Source organism: Coffea arabica, chromosome 7e (genome assembly GCF_036785885.1).
Source record: "Coffea arabica cultivar ET-39 chromosome 7e, Coffea Arabica ET-39 HiFi, whole genome shotgun sequence".
In the NCBI taxonomy this organism is placed as follows: Eukaryota; Viridiplantae; Streptophyta; class Magnoliopsida; order Gentianales; family Rubiaceae; genus Coffea; species Coffea arabica.
The window spans coordinates 1,408,939-1,428,306 of NC_092323.1; the positions used below are offsets into that span (position 1 = coordinate 1,408,939).

The 19,368-nt window shown below is 37.1% G+C and overlaps 2 protein-coding genes across 5 annotated transcripts; one reads left to right on the plus strand and one right to left on the minus strand.

Moving 5' to 3' along the window:
* Window positions 1–845: 845 nt before the first annotated feature.
* Window positions 846–3,425, minus strand: LOC113723083 (SWI/SNF complex component SNF12 homolog). Its single transcript, XM_072059060.1, has 2 exons — window positions 1,640–3,425; window positions 846–1,122 (listed from the first exon to the last, which is right to left on the minus strand). Exons 1-2 carry the CDS (start codon window positions 3,118–3,120, stop codon window positions 1,053–1,055), a joined length of 1,551 nt encoding a protein of 516 aa, XP_071915161.1. The 5' UTR covers window positions 3,121–3,425; the 3' UTR covers window positions 846–1,052.
* Window positions 3,426–8,102: 4,677 nt separating this feature from the next.
* On the plus strand, window positions 8,103–18,458 carry LOC113722993 (ATP-dependent DNA helicase At3g02060, chloroplastic). 4 transcript variants are annotated; one of them, XM_027246238.2, is made up of 13 exons: window positions 8,107–9,056; window positions 9,634–9,859; window positions 10,080–10,325; window positions 11,088–11,222; window positions 11,830–11,954; window positions 12,481–12,620; window positions 12,801–12,961; window positions 14,488–14,649; window positions 15,534–15,620; window positions 15,793–15,966; window positions 16,304–16,348; window positions 17,073–17,429; window positions 17,872–18,458. In XM_027246238.2, the coding sequence occupies exons 1-13, from the start codon at window positions 8,266–8,268 to the stop codon at window positions 17,971–17,973; spliced, it is 2,751 nt and encodes a 916-aa protein (XP_027102039.1). In that variant the 5' UTR covers window positions 8,107–8,265; the 3' UTR covers window positions 17,974–18,458. The 4 variants fall into 4 exon arrangements, with proteins under 4 accessions (XP_027102042.1, XP_027102040.1, XP_027102039.1 ...); XM_027246240.2 differs by having other exon boundaries at window positions 12,801–12,871; XM_027246241.2 differs by lacking the exon at window positions 17,872–18,458 and having other exon boundaries at window positions 8,103–9,056; window positions 16,304–16,373; window positions 17,073–17,225.
* The last annotated feature ends 910 nt before the right edge of the window (window positions 18,459–19,368 follow it).

A 19,368-nucleotide genomic window follows, 5' to 3' on the forward strand; every position in this document is an offset into this window, starting at 1 on the left:
GAGGTCGCAGGAGGAAATGATCATAAAACTATCAGGATGAAGGGGAACATCAAAGGAAGAAGGATCATAGCACTGATTGACAATGGCAGTACCCACTGTTTTCTGGATAAACAAGTGCCTAGGAACTTGGGGTTAAACACTGGTGGGAAACATTGACTGTTAATGTGGCCAATGGAGAGAAACTGCAGTCTAAAGGCTTGGTCAAACCAGTGACATGGAAGATGCAAGGGCATGAATTCCAGCACCAGTCCAATACCTTGAAGTTGGGTGGTTATGATTTAGTGTTAGGAGTAGACTCGTTGGCAAGGTATAGTCCTATGGAATTTGTTTTGAAGAAGCTAAGCATGAAGTTCTATAAGGGAAAACAACCAATAGAATTGACTGGAGAAAGCAATGAGGTGCAGTTAAAACTTATCAGGAGAAGCAGGATACGAAAGTGGTTCAGAAAACAAGCTTATGGAATTGTTGCACAGGTACAGGTGGTGGAAGAGGAGGAGAAAAGCTAGGAGGAATTGATTCCCGAAATGGAGAAGGTATTAGAAGAATTCAAGGATGTATTTGAGGAACCATAGGGTCTGCCACCTATGAGGAGCCATCATCACTCCATTACACTCAAGGAAGGAGCTAAACCCTTCCAGATAAGGCAGGCCTTATAGATGTCCTTATGTGTAGAAAGCAGAAATCGAGAAGTTAGTAAAAGAAATGCTGCATAATGGAATCATCCAACTCAGTAGCAGCCCTTTTGCCTCTCCAGTACTACTGGTCAAGGTGAAAGATAGGTTATGGAGGTTCTGTGTTGACTATAGGCAACTGAATGAGCTGACAGTAAATGCACAAGGCTAAAATTTGTCCTACAACCTTCTATGCACTTCAAGAAGCAGTTCCAACACATTACAAACTAAACAGCATCCTTGAACTTATAACCTTCACCAAATGCCAAATTGCTGAAAATCTCACAATTATCTTGAAGTAGAATATACAGGAGACAGGAGGTGAAAACGCTCACACCAGATGTTGAACTCTTCTACATTAACAATCAAACAGTTCCAGTATCATTTGTTTCGAGGCTCAGCACTAAAAGAAGGCTTCCGATTGAGGTATCTAATGACAGCATCTTCAACCCTACAGCAGAGATTATAAGATTTAATCAGATAAAGTGTTTACAGGGAGTCAGTCACGTACCCTGGAAGATAAGTAAACAAGCTGAAAATAAAGTCAAAGCAACAAGCTGAGAGGAAATTCAAACTAGCAGTATTTGCTAGTTGAAAGCATATATGATCAAACAAATGACAGAGGGAAACTAGAATTTCTGGAAGTGCAAAAACAGTTTGCATTGTTTAATCATGACATATTGTTTCATCAGTTAATCTACACTCTCAAGTTGTCTGTCTCTATTATTATCAAAGCTAGATATAATAAAGATCATACAAATGCTCTGAAACACTAGATTGACTACTACTTCGAAAATTGCAATTACAAGGGCCAAGACTAAGAAGTGGATATTTGTATTTCAAAATAAATGAGTTGTAACATGAGATAAGAAGCAACATTCGATGTAACAATATGAACAAGAAGGTAGAACTATAAACCAAGTACAGTAAGATAGAGCTATACACAAGAAGTGGTATTTGTATTTTACCATGTTTGGTTATAAAATTCAGATCGGCGCTCATTCTCAGCATTGTGGCTGGTATCTGCACCAAGAAGCTTCAAGTCCCTAGCTTGAGAAGCAAGCAAACCATTGATGAACTCAGCTGGAGAATGACTAAATCCTAGAAAGAAAGCTTGTCTCTGATAATGTTCATGGATTTTCCTAATAGCAGCAGAAATTGCTTCGTCAAAGGCATCAACCTCCTTATTCCTCTCTAAATCGGTGAGGAAACTTGACATTTCCCTCTCTAATAAAATAGGAACATCAACCGGTACATCATAACAAGTATTTCCAGCTGGACAATTCCCAGAAAGCTTAATCTTATGTTCCAAATGTATTGGTTTGAGTGAAGTTAGATGTTGTATTATCTTCTGGGAAACTACAGCAAATTTCAAGTTCTCTTCTCCAAAAACTTTTCTCAGAGGTGGATCACACACAAAAGAGGATGTGTCACCTGGAATTTGTAATTTCCTTGTCTTTATGTAATGCCAAAGTGCAGCTATAGTCCTAGGGCGTGTCTCAACCTCTACCCCAAGAACTTCTTGCAAAGCAGGTGAAAGCCTAAATTTCTCTGGAACAAAATCCATTTCTAATCTAACAATCGCAGTAAACTCCTTATCTCCTTTTCTCTTCACCTCAAACCCCTCATGAAGTGCCGGTGACCGAGAATTCTCCCACAAGATCACATGATTATCAGGATACAGGTTCTGATCCAAGTATACAGTCATTTTCCTAATGAAAGAGGAAAACTTAGGATATGGAGAGCTTGAAATGTTGAGCGAACCAAGAGCTGCAGGATCAGCCCCATCTTCCAAGATCCTCCCACATATTTTAAGCGACCAAGAGGGAGGATCAGCGTTTTTGCTGTCAGTATGCGCCCCTTCCTGGTTGGCAAAGGTGTTAAATACATAAATCCTGAGCATCTTTTGAATGCGCATCGGGTTCTTAAGGGTATCTGCAATTTCAATCTTCTTCCTGGCAAGAAGAGCATCAATACGGGACTCAAGTTCAAGCAACTGGGCATAAAGAGCTGATTCCGGCAAGGACGATGCCGCTTTATGGGGGATCTCTTTCTCAGGAAGCTTCCGTTTCCTCCTCCGCACAGCAGGAGCTAATTCCATGGTTTTTAATGGGGAAGCAGTAGCACCTTGTCCGTGTCCACCAGAGGACACACCACCAGAAGGCCGCGACGGGGGCTTGTGAGATGGGGTCCGCCTACTACTGCCCGCTGAAGTTGCAGGGGTTGATGGACCAGGTGAAGATACAGCTGCAGCATTGGCAGTTGCAGAATTTTCAAGTTGGGCATGAGCAGCCAGGGCATGGCCCAGCCCCTGAGCCTGGAGGCGTTCAGACAATTGGAAATTACCGGGGAACTGGGGACCGCCACCTTGACGTTGTGGCTGTTCAGTGGGAAGGTGAGGAACCGCTGTTTGGTCGTGATTATTTTTGTGGTTCATGGAAACTTGCATCTATTGCCTCCCTGGACACTACAATCAAATGCAGGCAACTACCGCGCAATTTGAACCGGTCAGGGAACGATCCTTACAAGGCGGGGGCGGGGGCGGGGGCGACTCGCTCGGATTCGGAAGATTCGAGATGACTCGAGTCAAAGAGTCGAACAAGCAAGCCAATCGTATGACCCGTTTCAACTCGGGACTTATAACCAAAAAAAAAAAAAAAAAGAAACCCCAACATAAAACAACAGCTTTCTGCTTTGCAGCAATTAGGGGAAAGACAATGAAAATCCCCACGAGAACATCCCAAAAACAGTGACAAGTAAAATAATCTGGACAAAGTTAGCGTAAGATAAATACAACCAAAAAGAAACTAATCTCCCTACCAAATTTAGGCCGAACTTGTCTGCTCAAAAAACAGCACGTGGTGGGAGAGAAGACGGGGAATAAGGAGATGGGCTGGTGAAGCTTCCATAAGCAAGGAGAAGGTGAAGGGCGAATGATGTTGCTTGAGCAAGGAGAAGGCTATGTCTGTGGGGGTTGCCAGGGGAGGGGGGCCGAGGGAAGTGGCTGTTCGGCAGGAGTCGATCGGGCACTGGCAGTGGGCTGGTGGGCTTTAGTTGCATAATAATAGTTTCTCAGCAAAAGTTGTGTAACACTTATTTTAGTGGGGTCGTTCGAAAGGCATTTGGGTTAGTCGTCTTCTTCAAGGGATAATTTCAGAAACCTACCCTAATTTTTTACTATTTCATTGACCTCCCCTAAGGTTTACAAAATTACGCAAACCTCCCTTGAGATTAAGTATTTGGTAACAAAATCCGTCCTTGTCAGGAAAAAAAAAGTACACTTAAAACAGGTATTTTGAGGAAAGACATGAAAAGTTCTCAAAAATGTCCCTTTTGTGGCTATACAAGTTGCAGTAGTAAAATAATGGTAAATAATAAAAGCTAGAAATAATTATTATCAATATAACAGGTGATAAAATCGATTTGTTCTTATTGTTATTGATGTCAATTAAAAAATGGGGCCATGTTAGGGTATCAATTCGCACCATTTTTTTTGTAATTATAGTTATAAATTTTTATTAAGAACTTCACCATAGTTATGTTCAATAATCAATTGGAATCAATTAATTTGAACCATAAGTATTCATTTGTTAGATATTAATCTTCTAATAATACATAATGGGTGTGTGTGAATAGCTAAGTTTTGTCAAATAATATTTTGCTTGCATTATAAACACATTTTTTCAACTCACTTTTTTATCTTACATATATCACATCATAAAAAAATGCATGTGCTTGTTAATATTAGTGAAAAAATAATAAGAAAAGCAAAGGATTATACTTTATTTTTATTTTTTGTAAAACTGGCTTAACTCATAAAATGAAATTGCTTTATTTACATTAGTTACTCCACTAACTCATAAATACATCATGTCCACGTTTTCATCAAATACAAATACCACTCCAACTAACTCTCATTTCCTCACACACCTTCTCGCTCCAATTAACAATTTCATTCCGATTAAAATTCCTCCAACCCAATAATAAGAGATAACAACATAATTTCACCAAAAATTACAATTTACCATCTCTTTCAAGTTCTTTCTAGAGAGAATGAGTAACAAGCGCTAAATTGCGGAGATATGGAGAAGGAATGAGTCAAATGTGAGACTTCCATTTGGGTTAAATAAATTATTAAGATAACAACCTTACAAAGAAAACAATGAATAGGGAATGCAATTTGCCTAACCTAGGAAATATGGTAAAACACATAATACTATCAAAATCTATATCTATATGTATTGTAGGGAGAGTTTTTTGGATGATTAAATTAGAAATCTTATAACTCATCTTTATTTATTTTTATAGAATTTTAAGTTTTTAAAATTGTTATATATATTTTTCATGTCTTTTGAATTTAAAGGTAAGAAGTGGCTCATCCGTTTGATAAACTGAATCTGAATTCTTAAATCTGAATACTGAAACAATTAATTTGCTGAATTTTAAGCACCGAAAAGAAATATATGAATGTCTGAATTTTAATGTTAAATCTATTTATACTGTTTGATAAACATTTATAATTGGATGTTTAATAAGTTAAATTTGATAATTTTGCCCTTATATCTTTTCATCCAAAAAAGAAATATAACTTGTGATTTAATTAACTTAAAATTGTTAGGTATGAAAATGAAAATATTTATTTTAAAATCAAATTAATATAAAAGATGAAATATATTATATGAGGAGTATGGAGAAGATGTGAAAGTCATTAACAATGGATAAAAGAGAAATATGAAATCATTAAATGGAGAATGTTAGGTTGTTTAATTATATAAGAATTTTAAACATAATTAACAAATAATGGTAGATTTTGTAGGTAAGATAAATTAGTTGAAGTAATTATATTGATTCTTATCAGAATTAAATGTTAAGTTAGGATTATTGTGCTTAAAAAAATACACACAAGTTCAGCAAATGGATTTTTATTTATTAAACACTCAAAACATATATATGAAAAAAGTTCAGATTCAACAATTTTCTATGTTATCAAACAAACTCATATAGGAATTTGATTTGAAATCTATTAATGTGAGGGTAAATAAAGAGGAAAACCACCAACCTAAAAGCAAAAAAGTAAATAACAATATTTTACTCTTTAATTTAGTAATCCAACTAAAAAGGCAAAGTATATAGAAAACAAAAAGAAAATAATATTCACTGGTCATGGATTTAAAATATCAATAATAGTACCATTTGTGGATAATAAATTATGAAATTACTAAATAGAAAACAAAGTACTACTAGCCTAAAAAACAAATTATGAATTTATAGGGTTTGAAAGAATTGTGAAGGGAAAAGAATAGAAAATTGGGTGGCAAAAATAGAAAATTAGAGGTTAGCTATAGACGAGAGAAAAAGAGTAGCAAAAAGTTAAAGAGTGGTGGGAAAAGTCAAAAAATAAAGGTAAATTACTACAAAATTGGACGAAGAGATGAGAGAAGAAAGAATGAAATTGTAAGGATATGACATAAAAGATGGCACCGTGATAAGAGATCTGAAAGTCATAAAAGACAGCGGATAGCTAATTAGTAGGTAAGAGAGGATAGAAATGGTGATAATTTTTTAGTAATTTTGAAACACATCTCATGAAGATTATTTTAAATATATATTAAAATTTATGAAGAACATTATTTTATAAGCACTCAACAATTTTTGGATTACAAAATGAGAGAAAATTTTTCTAAATTTGAGGAAAATGAATTAGTTATACTTTATATTTTTAATGTTAAAAATTTTGATATATGGGTATAACATGATATATTGATATATTTATAAATAAGTTTATAATTGCTCTATGATATGAATCGTTATAAATTAAATTATTTTATTAAAATTGTTATCGTATATTGACAAACAATAGGTTAACAAAATTTGGTTTCAACTTATTTAAGATATTAAAATTAGGAAAGTCCATGTTTTGTACTTATGAAATAAACTTTTTTTTAACATGTTAAGCATACACTTCTTTAAATTTTTTTGTCTTTTTTATATACTTTATCTTATACTATAATATGTAAGTATTGTTTTGAATTGAAATATAAATCTGTGCAAAGAATGGATCAGATTGCTAGTAATAAATAATTTCTAACAGTGCTTTGAAAGCTAGGTGAGCCTTGGAGTTGGAGGTGGGCATCTTCCCTAAATTTTAAAAATTCATACTTTTTACCCTTTGACACTGAGAGTTTAGAAAAATCCCTATATTGAGTCCAAATGGCTTGTGCTTTGCAGCAAAGGAAAGAGAACGAGATTCAGGAAAAATGAATGAATAGATCGCACAAAAACTGTGCCACTTGGCTAGTTCCGCGTAAAACATCCATCTTTCTTCCGGGTTCCGGATCCTATTGAATCAAAATCATCGGTGGCATTCTATCCACCCATCCATACATTTTCTGTCCAGTACAACATGACAAGACATCCATTAGACCACTGGACTCAGTAACTAACTACTAGAGCTGGCAATTTGTCCCAAGTCCCAACGGGCTACCCATGCCCAAAGGAACTTTGGGCGGGATGGGTATTATAATTTGGTATTGGGTTTAAGTTGGGACACATCCCAACTATACCCATTAATGAATGGGAAAGGATGGGAAATACTTGGGTACCCATTGGGCTCAAATGGCAAGGGCTCCGTTTGGATTAGCTGTTTTTGGTAGGTGTTTTTGAAATATTTTATTGTAGCAGTGTATATGAAAAATTTTTACTATAAAATTTTTTTGAAATATTTGATATATTAATATGGATGGGATGTTTCTTGAGTTATTGTATATTACTGTAACATTGTATTTGAAAAACTTATTTTTTGAAAAAAAAGTCAATCCAAACGGAATCTTAGATTCAAAAATTATCTTTAACAATTTTTATAGTCATACCAGCGAATATAATCTAGTAGTCTTCCTAGTCATTATCCACAAGAATTTCCAGCATTTCAGTTAGTTTAGACCTGTCATCCTTGGACAATGATAAGGATAAATATTCAACATCCTAAGGACCTTGGCCATCTTGATATATGTTGGAATATGGCTGTATATCTATCTTTTCCTTTATTTGTTAATCCAATTTTTGGTGGGAATCTTGAGTATAAAGCACTTGCATGTTTATTTAATAAAACTAAAAGAAATTTAATAAATCAAAAATATAAAAATTATATAAAAATAAAAAATGAATTAAAGGAAAAAAAATATGTAGAAAATGGATTTGGGTATTGGGCGGGATCAATCTAAACCCATCCCAAAATGATCCCGCCCAAGTTAGTCCCAAAACACATATGGGTAAGGTTGGGCCCAAACCCATATGACTCGGTTCCATCTCAAACCCAAGCAAATTCCGCCCATCCCGCCCATTTTGCCACCTCTACTAACTACTTGTTACAGTTTGACAAAAAAAAAAAAAAAAACTACTTGTTACAAGCATAGAAGTGCCCATCACCATCTCCGTTAGGATTCAGGAAGTGCCAGTTGACCTCAACTCACCTCACCACACCAGACCGGGCCTCATCCTCGGCCTCTTCTCAGTTCTCAACACTGTGCATTACGCTCTACTCGCCTATTACAATTGAAATTGATGCCACTACTACTGTAGAAAATTGAAATAAAATATGGCCTCTACTAAAGTGCCACTGTTCCCCGCCTTCTGTGATGTTGCAAAAATGTCAAATCCTTCTTCTGCTTCTGCTACTAATAGTTGCGCCCATTTCCAGCCAAGGAGCAGCAGCAGAAGCAGGGATTGGATGACAAGAATAAAAATTTTCCTCCCCCTTTGCAAATGGAACTCTCGCTTTTACTCCATGCCAACCAAATTCAACCCCCCACCTCCTCCTCCTTCTTCGTTGCTTTTAGTTTCATCTTCATCATCATCTTCATCGCCCGTCCTCTACTCCGACGTTGCCCCCTCTGCTAGACGCTATAAATTACTGCCACCTCCGCCCCTCCGAACTCACGAGAATGTGACGGAGAGCAGCGACGACATTTCTCTGCTTAACGACAGAATTCTTCGAGAGCACGGCAAGAGAGATTCCTCCTCCCCGAGGCCCCCCGTCATGGATACCAAGGAGGCTGATAAATACATTCAGCAGGTCAAGGAGCAGCAGCTGAGGGGTTTGCAGAAGCTCAAGGGTGACGTCACCAACAAAAATTGGAAAGACGGCGTTTTTAGCTACAAGGTCGACCCCTACACTCTCTGCCCCGGCGACTACGTGGTGCACAAGAAGGTCGGCATCGGCCGATTTGTTAGCATCAAATTTGACCTGCCAAAGTTGAAGCATCCTAATACTTATAATACGGACCACAACCCCCAACTCCCGACTGAATATGTCTATATAGAGTACGCCGATGGAATGGCCAAGCTCCCTGTCAAGCAGGCTTCCCGCATGCTCTACCGCTATAATCTGTACGCACGCCTTTTATTCCTTGCCTTTCTTTACTACAACCTACAATGTTCACCCCCTCTGAAATAGACTTCTGAGTGACGGCTGGTGTTGACAAAATTTGATTGAATTTCCGAAGCATTTACGTGACTACTCCCTTTAATTACTCGATGCACGCCAAAAGTCTTGTGGTAAAACTAGATTATAGGATGCATAAACCAATGGACCTAAATGATGACTTGCTTGGGATAACCTTAAGGAGGCTCGTTTTGAAGCTAATGATCATATCTTCAGTAATGTTTCAAGGAGCGTGGCCTTAATTTTTGCAGCAATCAAACTGTTGATAATTTGTTCTTCCGGTTATTCAGCCCCCGGGGGGGGGGGGGGGGAATTAGGTTAGGTACTTGGGCAGTGGGATTGGTTTGATCCTTCCCAGTCAGGGTAGAAACACTAATTCAGTAATACCGCCATTCTGGGAACAACATCATTTTATCTGACTTCTCCTCAAGTAAGTGCAACCATTAGTTAAGGTTGTTGCTAAGTTGTAGCCAATGTGCGTATCCTGCAGTTGCTCGCTCACTTTGCTATTTTATTTCTCAGACCTAATGAAACAAAAAAGCCACGTGCTTTGAGCAAACTAAGCGACCCAAGTGCATGGGAGAGAAGAAGGGTGAAGGGTAAGGTTGCAGTTCAAAAAATGGTTGTTGACTTGATGGAGCTGTATATACACAGGCTCAAACAAAGAAGGCCTCCTTACCCCAAAATGCATGCCATTGCAGAATTTGCATCTCATTTTCCTTATAAGCCAACGCCAGACCAGATGCAGGTCTATTCCATTTTTCTCTTTTTCCTTCTTCTGCGAAACTGCTCAATTTCATGATAGATATAGTTCTACCAGATGATCCTGTTATCTTCCCTCAGTTGAATTAATGCCATTTTCTGGAGAAATAGGTGATTTTTCTTCTTTTGACATCATCTATAGCACCACTTGAGCCTGCTTATAGAGTAATTTCACTTAGCACTAATTAATTGAATTCTCATAACAGGCAATCATTGATGTGGAAAAAGACTTGACAGAGAAAGAAAACCCTATGGACAGATTGATATGTGGAGATGTTGGTTTTGGCAAAACTGAAGTTGCGCTTCGTGCCATCTTCTGCGTGGTTTCAGCAGGGAAGCAAGCCATGGTTCTAGCACCAACAATAGTTCTAGCTAAACAACATTATGATGTTATCTCCGATCGATTCTCAAGATATCCAGATATCAAGGTTGGACTTCTGAGTAGGTTTCAGGTATGTTGAAGATTCCAAAGTTTTTTGTTTTTTGGTGGTGAAGATAAAATTCTTGCCTAGTTGATGTTAGATATGAAAAAAGGAATTTTACAACTCATTTTAATTTCATTCTGTTTTTGAGTTGAAAAGTTTGAAACTAAATGCAGGAGTTTTCCACCTTCTTACTATGCTAGAATACCTTCTATGACAATTTTCGTGAACATTTAGGGTGATATCATCGGATACTTCTAGTGGCCAGCTGTAGGTTTATATGCTGAAAAAAGCATAAAATGTTCTCTAAGCGTCTCTGTTATCACTGACTGAATTGGCATCTATTTACCATTCCGACAAGGGAACTTTACCATACTAGAACTACATTCTTGCAGACCAAATTATTATTTCTGATGAAAGCATTGGGTTTGGATGTAATTCTAATCGAGTTTTTAAACTTGTATTTATTGCAAGTGATGCGTTTGGTTTGCCTAATGTGATTGTTGTGTTTAGTCTTCCTACTTGGATTTAGTTGACTCATTTGGTGTTCAGTTTGATTCCACGGCTGATCACATATATATTTTTTTATCACAAAAACTCTTGTACTTGCTTGCTGCCAGTGATTTTCTCTATTTCTCAAAGCTATAACCTGTCTAAAAAGCAGCACACTGATAATACACATATTGATTGATTCATTTCGAAACTTTTAAATAGACTTGTGTGGCATGTTGGTTGAGTAGAAAGGATGTTTATTGCGAAGTAACCGTTCATCTTTGAACTTGCATTATGAAGTCCAAGTCAGAGAAAGAGGAGTATGTGCACATGATTAAACATGGGCACCTGGACATTACAGTTGGGACTCATTCACTACTTGGCAACCGTGTTGTGTATAATAATCTTGGTCTTCTTGTGGTTGATGAGGAACAGGTATCCCCAAAATATCCTTTACACTATCATGAAGTTTGTGATTTGCTAATTAATGCTTGATTTTATTTTTTGTTTTGGGGTTGAATGATACCATGCCTTGTGACTTTCTAAGAGTGAATCCTGAACTAGTTTACCTATGGCTAAAAATGTGGAATGATAGTTGTGCTACAGCCTCCTTGTGATGAGATGATGGTATTCTCCCTGGCCCAGTTCCTGATAGCTTAAACTGCTGGAATGGTTGTTGCTTCCTTCCTATCTTTGATTAGATTGTCTGAAGTCTATTTGCATTATGATGAATGGAGTTAGAGAATTAAACGTCCTGCAGTGCTTGACAATCGAGTTCATTGTTACCATTACTTCTATCTAGGCAAGTTAGAGACTGTTTGCCACTAAGTAACAAAAGTTTCATGCTACAGAGTCACTGCAAATAGTATATCATACTTAAATATTGGGGTTTAGGTGCACTGGAATGCTTATTATAAAGGGTTGTTTTGCTCCCCTTTGAAAGAGAGACGGTTTGACATCTTCACTTAGTCTTCTGCATTTAGTATTCTGATATCAAGAGAAACAAATGATTTAGATTTCTGTGTGAGATGTTGCTTTACAGAGATTTGGTGTGAAACAAAAGGAGAAGATTGCTTCTTTTAAAACCTCAGTTGATGTACTCACGCTTTCGGCAACGCCTATTCCACGAACCCTCTATTTAGCTTTGACTGGGTTTCGTGATGCCAGGTAATTTTTGCTCATTAAAATGAAAAGTTTCAGGTGTTAAATTCTTGAGTAAATTCAAATTGATGTGAGTTGATATTCTGCTACGTCATTTTTATGATCTTTTACTTGATAGGTAGTTCCAGTCACTGTGCTATTAAACTAATTATCTGTAACCACTGCCTGGGCCACTGTTTGCTGTTTTGTCCTCAGGGGGAGGGGTGAGTCTTGTGTTTGTGTACATATAAGGAGCTGGTATTGGCACTCTGTTGTTTGTCAATGGCACTCCACTTGACTGTTTAACCATATGAAAGGACAGAAGTACCCCTATCTTTTGTTCCTTTACAACCTGAGTGAATATGGAGTGGTGTAATTACAAAGAAACATATGGGCTGGCGATATCAGCTAATACCATTTTGAATATGAAGTGGTTGTAATTAGACTAGAATATGGGCTGGTGATCTCAGCTAATACCATTTTGTTTGTGCAAGTTTTCTTGAATGTGATGTCCTTATTTTTTTGGTGTATATTTTGTTTCACCCTTTTGCAGTTTAATTTCTACACCACCTCCTGAAAGAGTTCCAATAAGAACCCATCTTTCATCATATTCTAAGGTAAAGGTGGTATCAGCTATAAAGTATGAGCTGGACCGAGATGGACAGGTTTTTTATGTGTTGCCCCGAATCAAAGGTGAATTGACTACATTGGCTTTTTTGTTATGACTTTTATATGATTTTAGACAGTCATCAGGAGATTTATGTCTCGTGTGGTTTTAACTTTTGAAATTTCTGAGCAGTTTAAATGAGTTTCTTAGATGGTGTTCAGTTATGCCTACATTTATTATTCATGGACTTGTGAACTATTTCATAGGGCTTGAAGAAGTCATGGAGTTTCTTGAAGAATCGTTTCCAGAGGTTGAAATAGCTATTGCTCATGGAAAGGTAATTCATTGCTTGAAGTGGAGCGCTAGATCTATGACCACTTCACTCTGCGTGGGTAAAATACAAAACTACAAAGTACCAAACCACTATGTAAGGACTGACACCATTAAGAAGAAATTTTAGCAGCTTTGTATGAGGGAGACTTGAATTCAGTTAGTCACATTGGCAAAGGTGGTTACAGAAGTTTATGATAACCTGCTATGTTGTTTGTTAAGTTTTGATATCTTATTTCCTATAGTGAAAGAAGACAAAGAGGGATGAATATGAGGACAACGAAAGCACTATGAGCCACTAACAAAGTTCAAGTATAATGACCGTCTTTAGAAGGTACAGAACTGGAGATGGGAAGTAGATTAACATCGCAAGGCCCTAGAAAGTGGTTTAGTGAGAATGAAATGTCTAGATGCCATTGTGAGGAAAAATACACGATTATATGATGTCATGTAGTTTAGGATCTTCAGATTGAAGTATTGCGTGCATTTAATCCATCCACATGAAACAAACATTGTCCTTTTGACTTGAGTCTTCCGAATTTTTCTGATAAATATTGAACTTTTGTAAATTCTGAATTCCTGTGTAAATAGGATTTGTAGTCATTCAGATCTTGTTAATTATTGATAGAGTTCGGATTTTGATGGGTGGCAGGTATATCTGTGCTTAGGATGGGTATATTATAGTAAAACTTTTGACGCTTTTGGGTTTTCTCCAAGCAATATATGCCATTACATTCTCTTATTTGTCTATGGCTTTTGCTGCATATTTAATGGTGTCGATACATTGCCACTAATAGAACTTAGTTTCGAGCCACTCTTGTATTGAAATTGGAGTCCAGTGCTTGGGAAGCTAGAACCATTTTGAAAAGTATATTTAGTCTATGGGATTGATTGGTGAATTATTTAATCTATTATTAGTAATGATATTTTATTGAAGCCAATGGACACTAGCAGCAGTTGATAGGAGAAAAGTAGGTCTGTCTGAAATTTGTGATATAAATTGATTTGTGCATGAAAACTGATGTATTAATGCCTTCCTACAACTAAAAGTGTATGTGAAAGTAATCCTCTTAACGATTTCATATATATACTTTCTTCAAATTTCTTTCAATATAACATTTTCCACTCTTCTTCCCAACTTTACTTGTTTCTGGTCTTCCTAATTGCCAAAATGTTAGATTTTGCATTTTGATGCATTGTGAAAGCCTCTGTATCCATGCATGAATAACTTCTTAACAAGCATAGGTTATAAAGCAGCTGCCCAACAATGAGAGAGCCATACTCTTCCATCTCCAGTGCATTAATCCTTTTCAACAACCTAAAATAATGAACAAAAAGAAGAAAAATGAAAGAATGTGACTTGTGGTTATCACCAATGGTAATTGTGGTTATTTTGTTTGTTGTCATCTTGTAAATAAATCTTTTGCTGTTTCTGCTTGGTAGATCATTTTCTCCCCCTGTGCTGCAATGACTGTAATACCTACTGCTCAAAAGGAAATCAAACAATGGTTTCAAGTAACTCTTGTATCTAAATGGTGATTGTGGTTGTTTGTACTGTATAAACCTATGAAAAGTAGGATCTTGCACATATTTCTCTCACAAATCAGCTAAATATTTCGGCAGCAATACTCGAAGCAGCTTGAGGATACCATGGCAAGATTTGCACTGGGGGAAATTAAGATCCTTATATGCACAAACATAGTTGAAAGTGGGCTTGACATTCAAAATGCGAATACAATCATAATCCAGGATGTCCAACAATTTGGCCTTGCACAGTTGTATCAGGTACTCTTTTGTCCCTATTCCTCTTCAAAATTTTGATAAATTAGTTGAGATAAATGAACTTGCAAACATATCTGAGGAGGCCTGGTCTAGTGGCTAAGTTTGAGGCCCCAGAAATTAGAAGTCCTGGGATCAAATCTCCTTCCCCCACCCCGCTTCTTAAATCCCACCCGTCCCTTGCTAAAACAATAAACAAATAAATGAATAAAATAAAATAAAATCAGAACTTGGAAACAAAAATGAAACCTGAGATGAACCTATAGTTGCAGCTTGATCCCGAACTCTGAAGATCAATAACTTATTTCCTTCTTCTTAGTACAGACCCCTTTTGCATCTGTGGGTTTTGTTGCTTACTTTTGGTGCATGTTATTTTATCAAGTAGTTCTTCACTTTGACAATGATAGATATATTGGGTGACCTAGCAGATATCTTCCTGTTTATGGGTACAAAAGGCAAGTTTGCGTCATTATTTATATGTGATTTTTTACAGTAAAAACCACAATCTCAAAAGAAGCTATGACTGTAATCTCGGGCTTCAATAGTATAGCAGCATATTTAAAGGCTTTCTAAGATTTCTATGTGTTCTTTTCCTTTTTTGGACTATAATTATTCTGGTACCCGGAACATCTCTTAACATGGTCTTGATCAGTAGCATGCTCTCTATCCTGTAATGAATAGTCCTGTAAGGGAGATATGAGGGAAGTTGATCAAAACTTTCCTGTCTAGTTGTCTTGACTACAGTCCTGGTATTTCTGTAGCTAATATTGTCAGTTCGAACTTTTTACATAAATGTATACTGTGAAATACTCGTTGTTATCTGGTTTTTTTAGACTTTAAATTTAATCCTTTTTTTTTAAATTTTTTAACATTGTACAATTACTTGACAGTTGCGTGGAAGGGTGGGCCGAGCAGATAAAGAAGCTCATGCACACTTGTTTTACGCTGATAAGTCTTTGCTCTCTGATCAGGCGCTAGTAAGTTTTCCTATTGTCTTTCCTCTATTTTTGTGGAAAACTGGACGATTGGGAAATGTAGTATGTTATGGGTTGTTCTTCTGTGTGCACCTTGTCTTGCCACATCCCGTGTAGAAAAGTTATGCTTTTTCTTATGCAGGGTTAAGTGACATTGATATCTGTGTTGTATTAGGAGAGGCTAACTGCCCTTGAAGAGTGTCGTGATCTTGGCCAGGGTTTCCAGCTTGCAGAAAGGGACATGGCTATTAGAGGCTTTGGTAATATTTTTGGTGAGCAGCAAACAGGGGATGTTGGAAATGTGGGCATTGATCTTTTCTTTGAAATGCTATTTGAGAGCCTGTCAAAGGTTTGTTTTTTCCATAATATTAGAATTCACTAGCACTGGCTAGGAGACCAGTAAGAGCAGATTCTATAACAATAATAATTCCTTCAACTTGGCTCAATAGCCAGAGATGAAAGTAACAGAAGCTGTTTTAGTTCTTTTGTTCTTCTTAAGATGAAAGCTTGACTAATGTTTGGATTATCTTTTTGAGCTTGCTGTCATCATCAATGATAATAATCTTTTTCTCCTTATTTATTTTTGACACATGCATACTTTATAATCACATGATAAATGGCTAGTTATTTCGTAATTAAACCTTAGATTGATGGGATAGATCTTCACTTAATCTTTTGACTTCCAGGTTGATGAACACCGTGTAATCTCAGTTCCTTACCAATCGGTGCAGGTATTCATATCCACATTGAAAGAGGGTAAAATGAGTAGTCTTATCTTTTCACTCTAAGAAATTTCTCTGCAAAACCTTATGTAGTAATTTTGCTGCAAAAGCCAAAGACTTTGACTTGTCTATATAGCCCAGAAACCTATATATTTTTGTGGTAGAACTTCGAAAGAGAACCCACTTTGGCCTGAATAAGGCATAAAATTCATGTAACAGAAAAAATAACTTTAGATTAATTGATATTGAATAATGACTAAATATATTGAGCACAGATAAGAATTCTGTTTGGAGCTATTGATGACACCGCTTGAACAATTTGACTAGTTCTATCACTTTTGTATAAATAGTATTGTTGAAACACGTTCCAGGAAAATTATCTCATTTCACTTGCATGTTTTTAGTGGTGCACACAGCAATATCATGGCAGTTGATGGCTTTGTACATAACTGCCATCTGCAGAAGAAACCATTCTAATACATGGTGACCTTCTGCCACATTTTTAGATTGTAGTACATTCTAATCAACTGGATAATATCTCTTCCAGAAGGGGGAGCAATACAGACTGTATTACTACTCTCTGTTGCACAATGCTCTCAACTTTACTTTGGCTTGTATAATCACGGTGACCTAAGGAGAGATGTATCTGAATACATTATGAATATCTTGACAGATATGTACGATTCCTGGATCCATTAATTTATTTTGCATCCTTTTGCCTTATTTGTGTCAGCTTGATCTAAATATAAATCCATATCTCCCTTCTGAGTACATAAATTATCTCGACAATCCCATGGAAGTAATAAGTGAAGCTGAAAAAGCTGCCAGGCAAGACATTTGGAGTTTGATGCAATTTACTGAGAGCCTGCGCCGGCAATATGGAAAAGAGCCCTACTCCATGGAAATCCTGTTGAAAAAACTCTATGTGAAGAGAATGGCTGCGGATTTGGGGATTACCAGGATATATTCATCAGGAAAGATAGTTGGCATGAAATCAAACATGAGCAGGAAAGTTTTCAAGCTCATAATAGATTCAGTGGCATCTGACATACACTGCAATTCCCTTGTTTTTGAGAATGGCCTAATCAAGGTAAGATGCATGTTGTTCTCTTGCAATTGCCAGAAGTGGTTCTGCTAGTGACGTACTTGATATGGTTTCCTTGAGTTAATAAAATCCGCGCATGGTCTCCAATGGGCTTGAAAATGAGAATAGTATAGATGAGGTTGACTGGCTGTCCTATACTTGAGTCTGCACTATTTGTCGCATTTGAAGAAAGAATATCAGCCAAACTATCACATGGTCAATTCTTTATGATCTCGTATCTTGTTAGAATAGGTGTTTGTTAGTACTGGCCGTAACTGTTGGAAATTATTTGAATGGATTTTTTTTGGGATCTTACTGTTTTTGCTGATGGTGTCAATTAACCTTGATATTAACGTGCTTGCCAATGTGAGTTTTTTTTTGGTTCTTTTGTACTCCTTTTTTACCCCTCCGAACACTGAACTTCTAATGCTTGCTTCTTGCGCTCCAGGCTGAACTTCTGTTGGAGCTACCAAGAGAACAGTTGCTAAATTGGATTTTCCAGTGCTTAGCGGAACTCTATGCTTCTCTGCCTGCCTTGATCAAATATTAGTTTCTACGTCAATGATGCCCACCTTGGTACAACTACTTTTTGGAGGCAACTTGTACAGGAAAAAAGTATTCCTCCCATCTCGAGTGTTTTCTGGAAGGACTACAGCCTTGAATCTTCACTGAAGCCACTTGCTCTGGACAAGTTAGAGATTCAACCACTGAACAGGCTGTTATGATATGTGTTAAGAGAATATAAGTATTCTTGTAGATAATAAATTAGTAAGGGTATTCTTGTAAATAGTTTGTTAGGTTTGTACTCCTATAAATACTAGTTGGTCACTCATAATACGGTGACTAGATGTTTTTCCTCCCAAGATACCTGTTGACATGGTATCAGAGCAAGAGTCCTAGGGTTCAGGTTAAACATCTAGCAAAAGTACTGTTCACGCCGTTACTGTTCACGGCTAGGGATGGCAATGGGGGATATCAATTATATGAATAATTATAAATGTCTACTAATAGAATTTATTAATTAGTTATACTAAATTTACTAATACATTTATACTAAATTTCTAATTACACTTAATAGAATAACACTTTTTTCTCAAAAAAAGCACAAACGCAATGATGAATTAGTGATTGCATTTGTACTAAAAGTGAAAATTTGACTATTTTAGTTATATTTATTTCATCATATTGGATTGTATTCAAATAACTTCTGTTTGATTGTTTTTATGAGTTTCAATTGTAAAATTACAATGAATAATAATTTGGTGATGTGTTGATATTTTAGTATTTGATTATTTATTAAAATTTAATTATAATAAAATTATATAATAAAATTTTATTAACCCTGCGGGTGCCCCCGCGGGGGAAGCGGGGCAAGGCGGGGAGGGGGCGGGAGGCGGGGGACGGGGCGGGGGACCGTGGGAACTAATAGGCAACGGGGCGGGGGACGGGGGAGGGGTCCCCCGCCCCAACCCCGCCCCGTTGCCCGGGTCCCCCGCCCCAACCCCGCCCCGTTGCCATCCTTATTCACGGCACACTGTTCACGCCGGTACTGTTCACGGCGCACTGTTCACGCGTACTGTTCGTCTCGAGTTTTGACCCTGTCTTTGGTTTGACGTGCTATTCGTCATGGTTGAAAGGTTTGTTAATGCGGTTACCACTGATCAAATTAAATCGAGTTTTTCAGCACATGAGTCCCAGAAGACTGTTACTATATCTGAGAAAGTTTATGTTAAATTCCTACAGTACCAAGTTACAAATCACACATCTCTTCCCTCTGCTTCGTTAGCACAAAAAGGTAATGACTCATGGATTATTGATTCTGGGGCTACTGATCATATGTCAGGTACCTCTAAAATTTTTTCTAATTTTCAAGAGTCTACTCCCTTTCCTCATGTTACTTTAGCTGATGGATCTACCACTAAAGTTAAAGGACTAGGCACTGTAG

Bases quoted from the DNA above. Each gene is read 5' to 3' on its own strand.
- LOC113723083 (XM_072059060.1), bottom strand. From the start codon at position 3,120: ATGCAAGTTTCCATGAACCACAAAAATAATCACGACCAAACAGCGGTT. The intron at 1,123-1,639 runs GTAAAATACAAA...TCTCTGCTGTAG, and splicing joins GAATTTTATAACCAAACATG to GGTTGAAGATGCTGTCATTA.
- LOC113722993 (XM_027246238.2), top strand. From the start codon at position 8,266: ATGGCCTCTACTAAAGTGCCACTGTTCCCCGCCTTCTGTGATGTTGCA. The intron at 12,962-14,487 runs GTAAGGACTGAC...ATATTTCGGCAG, and splicing joins ACAAAGTACCAAACCACTAT to CAATACTCGAAGCAGCTTGA. The intron at 15,967-16,303 runs GTTTGTTTTTTC...TTTGACTTCCAG, and splicing joins TATTTGAGAGCCTGTCAAAG to GTTGATGAACACCGTGTAAT.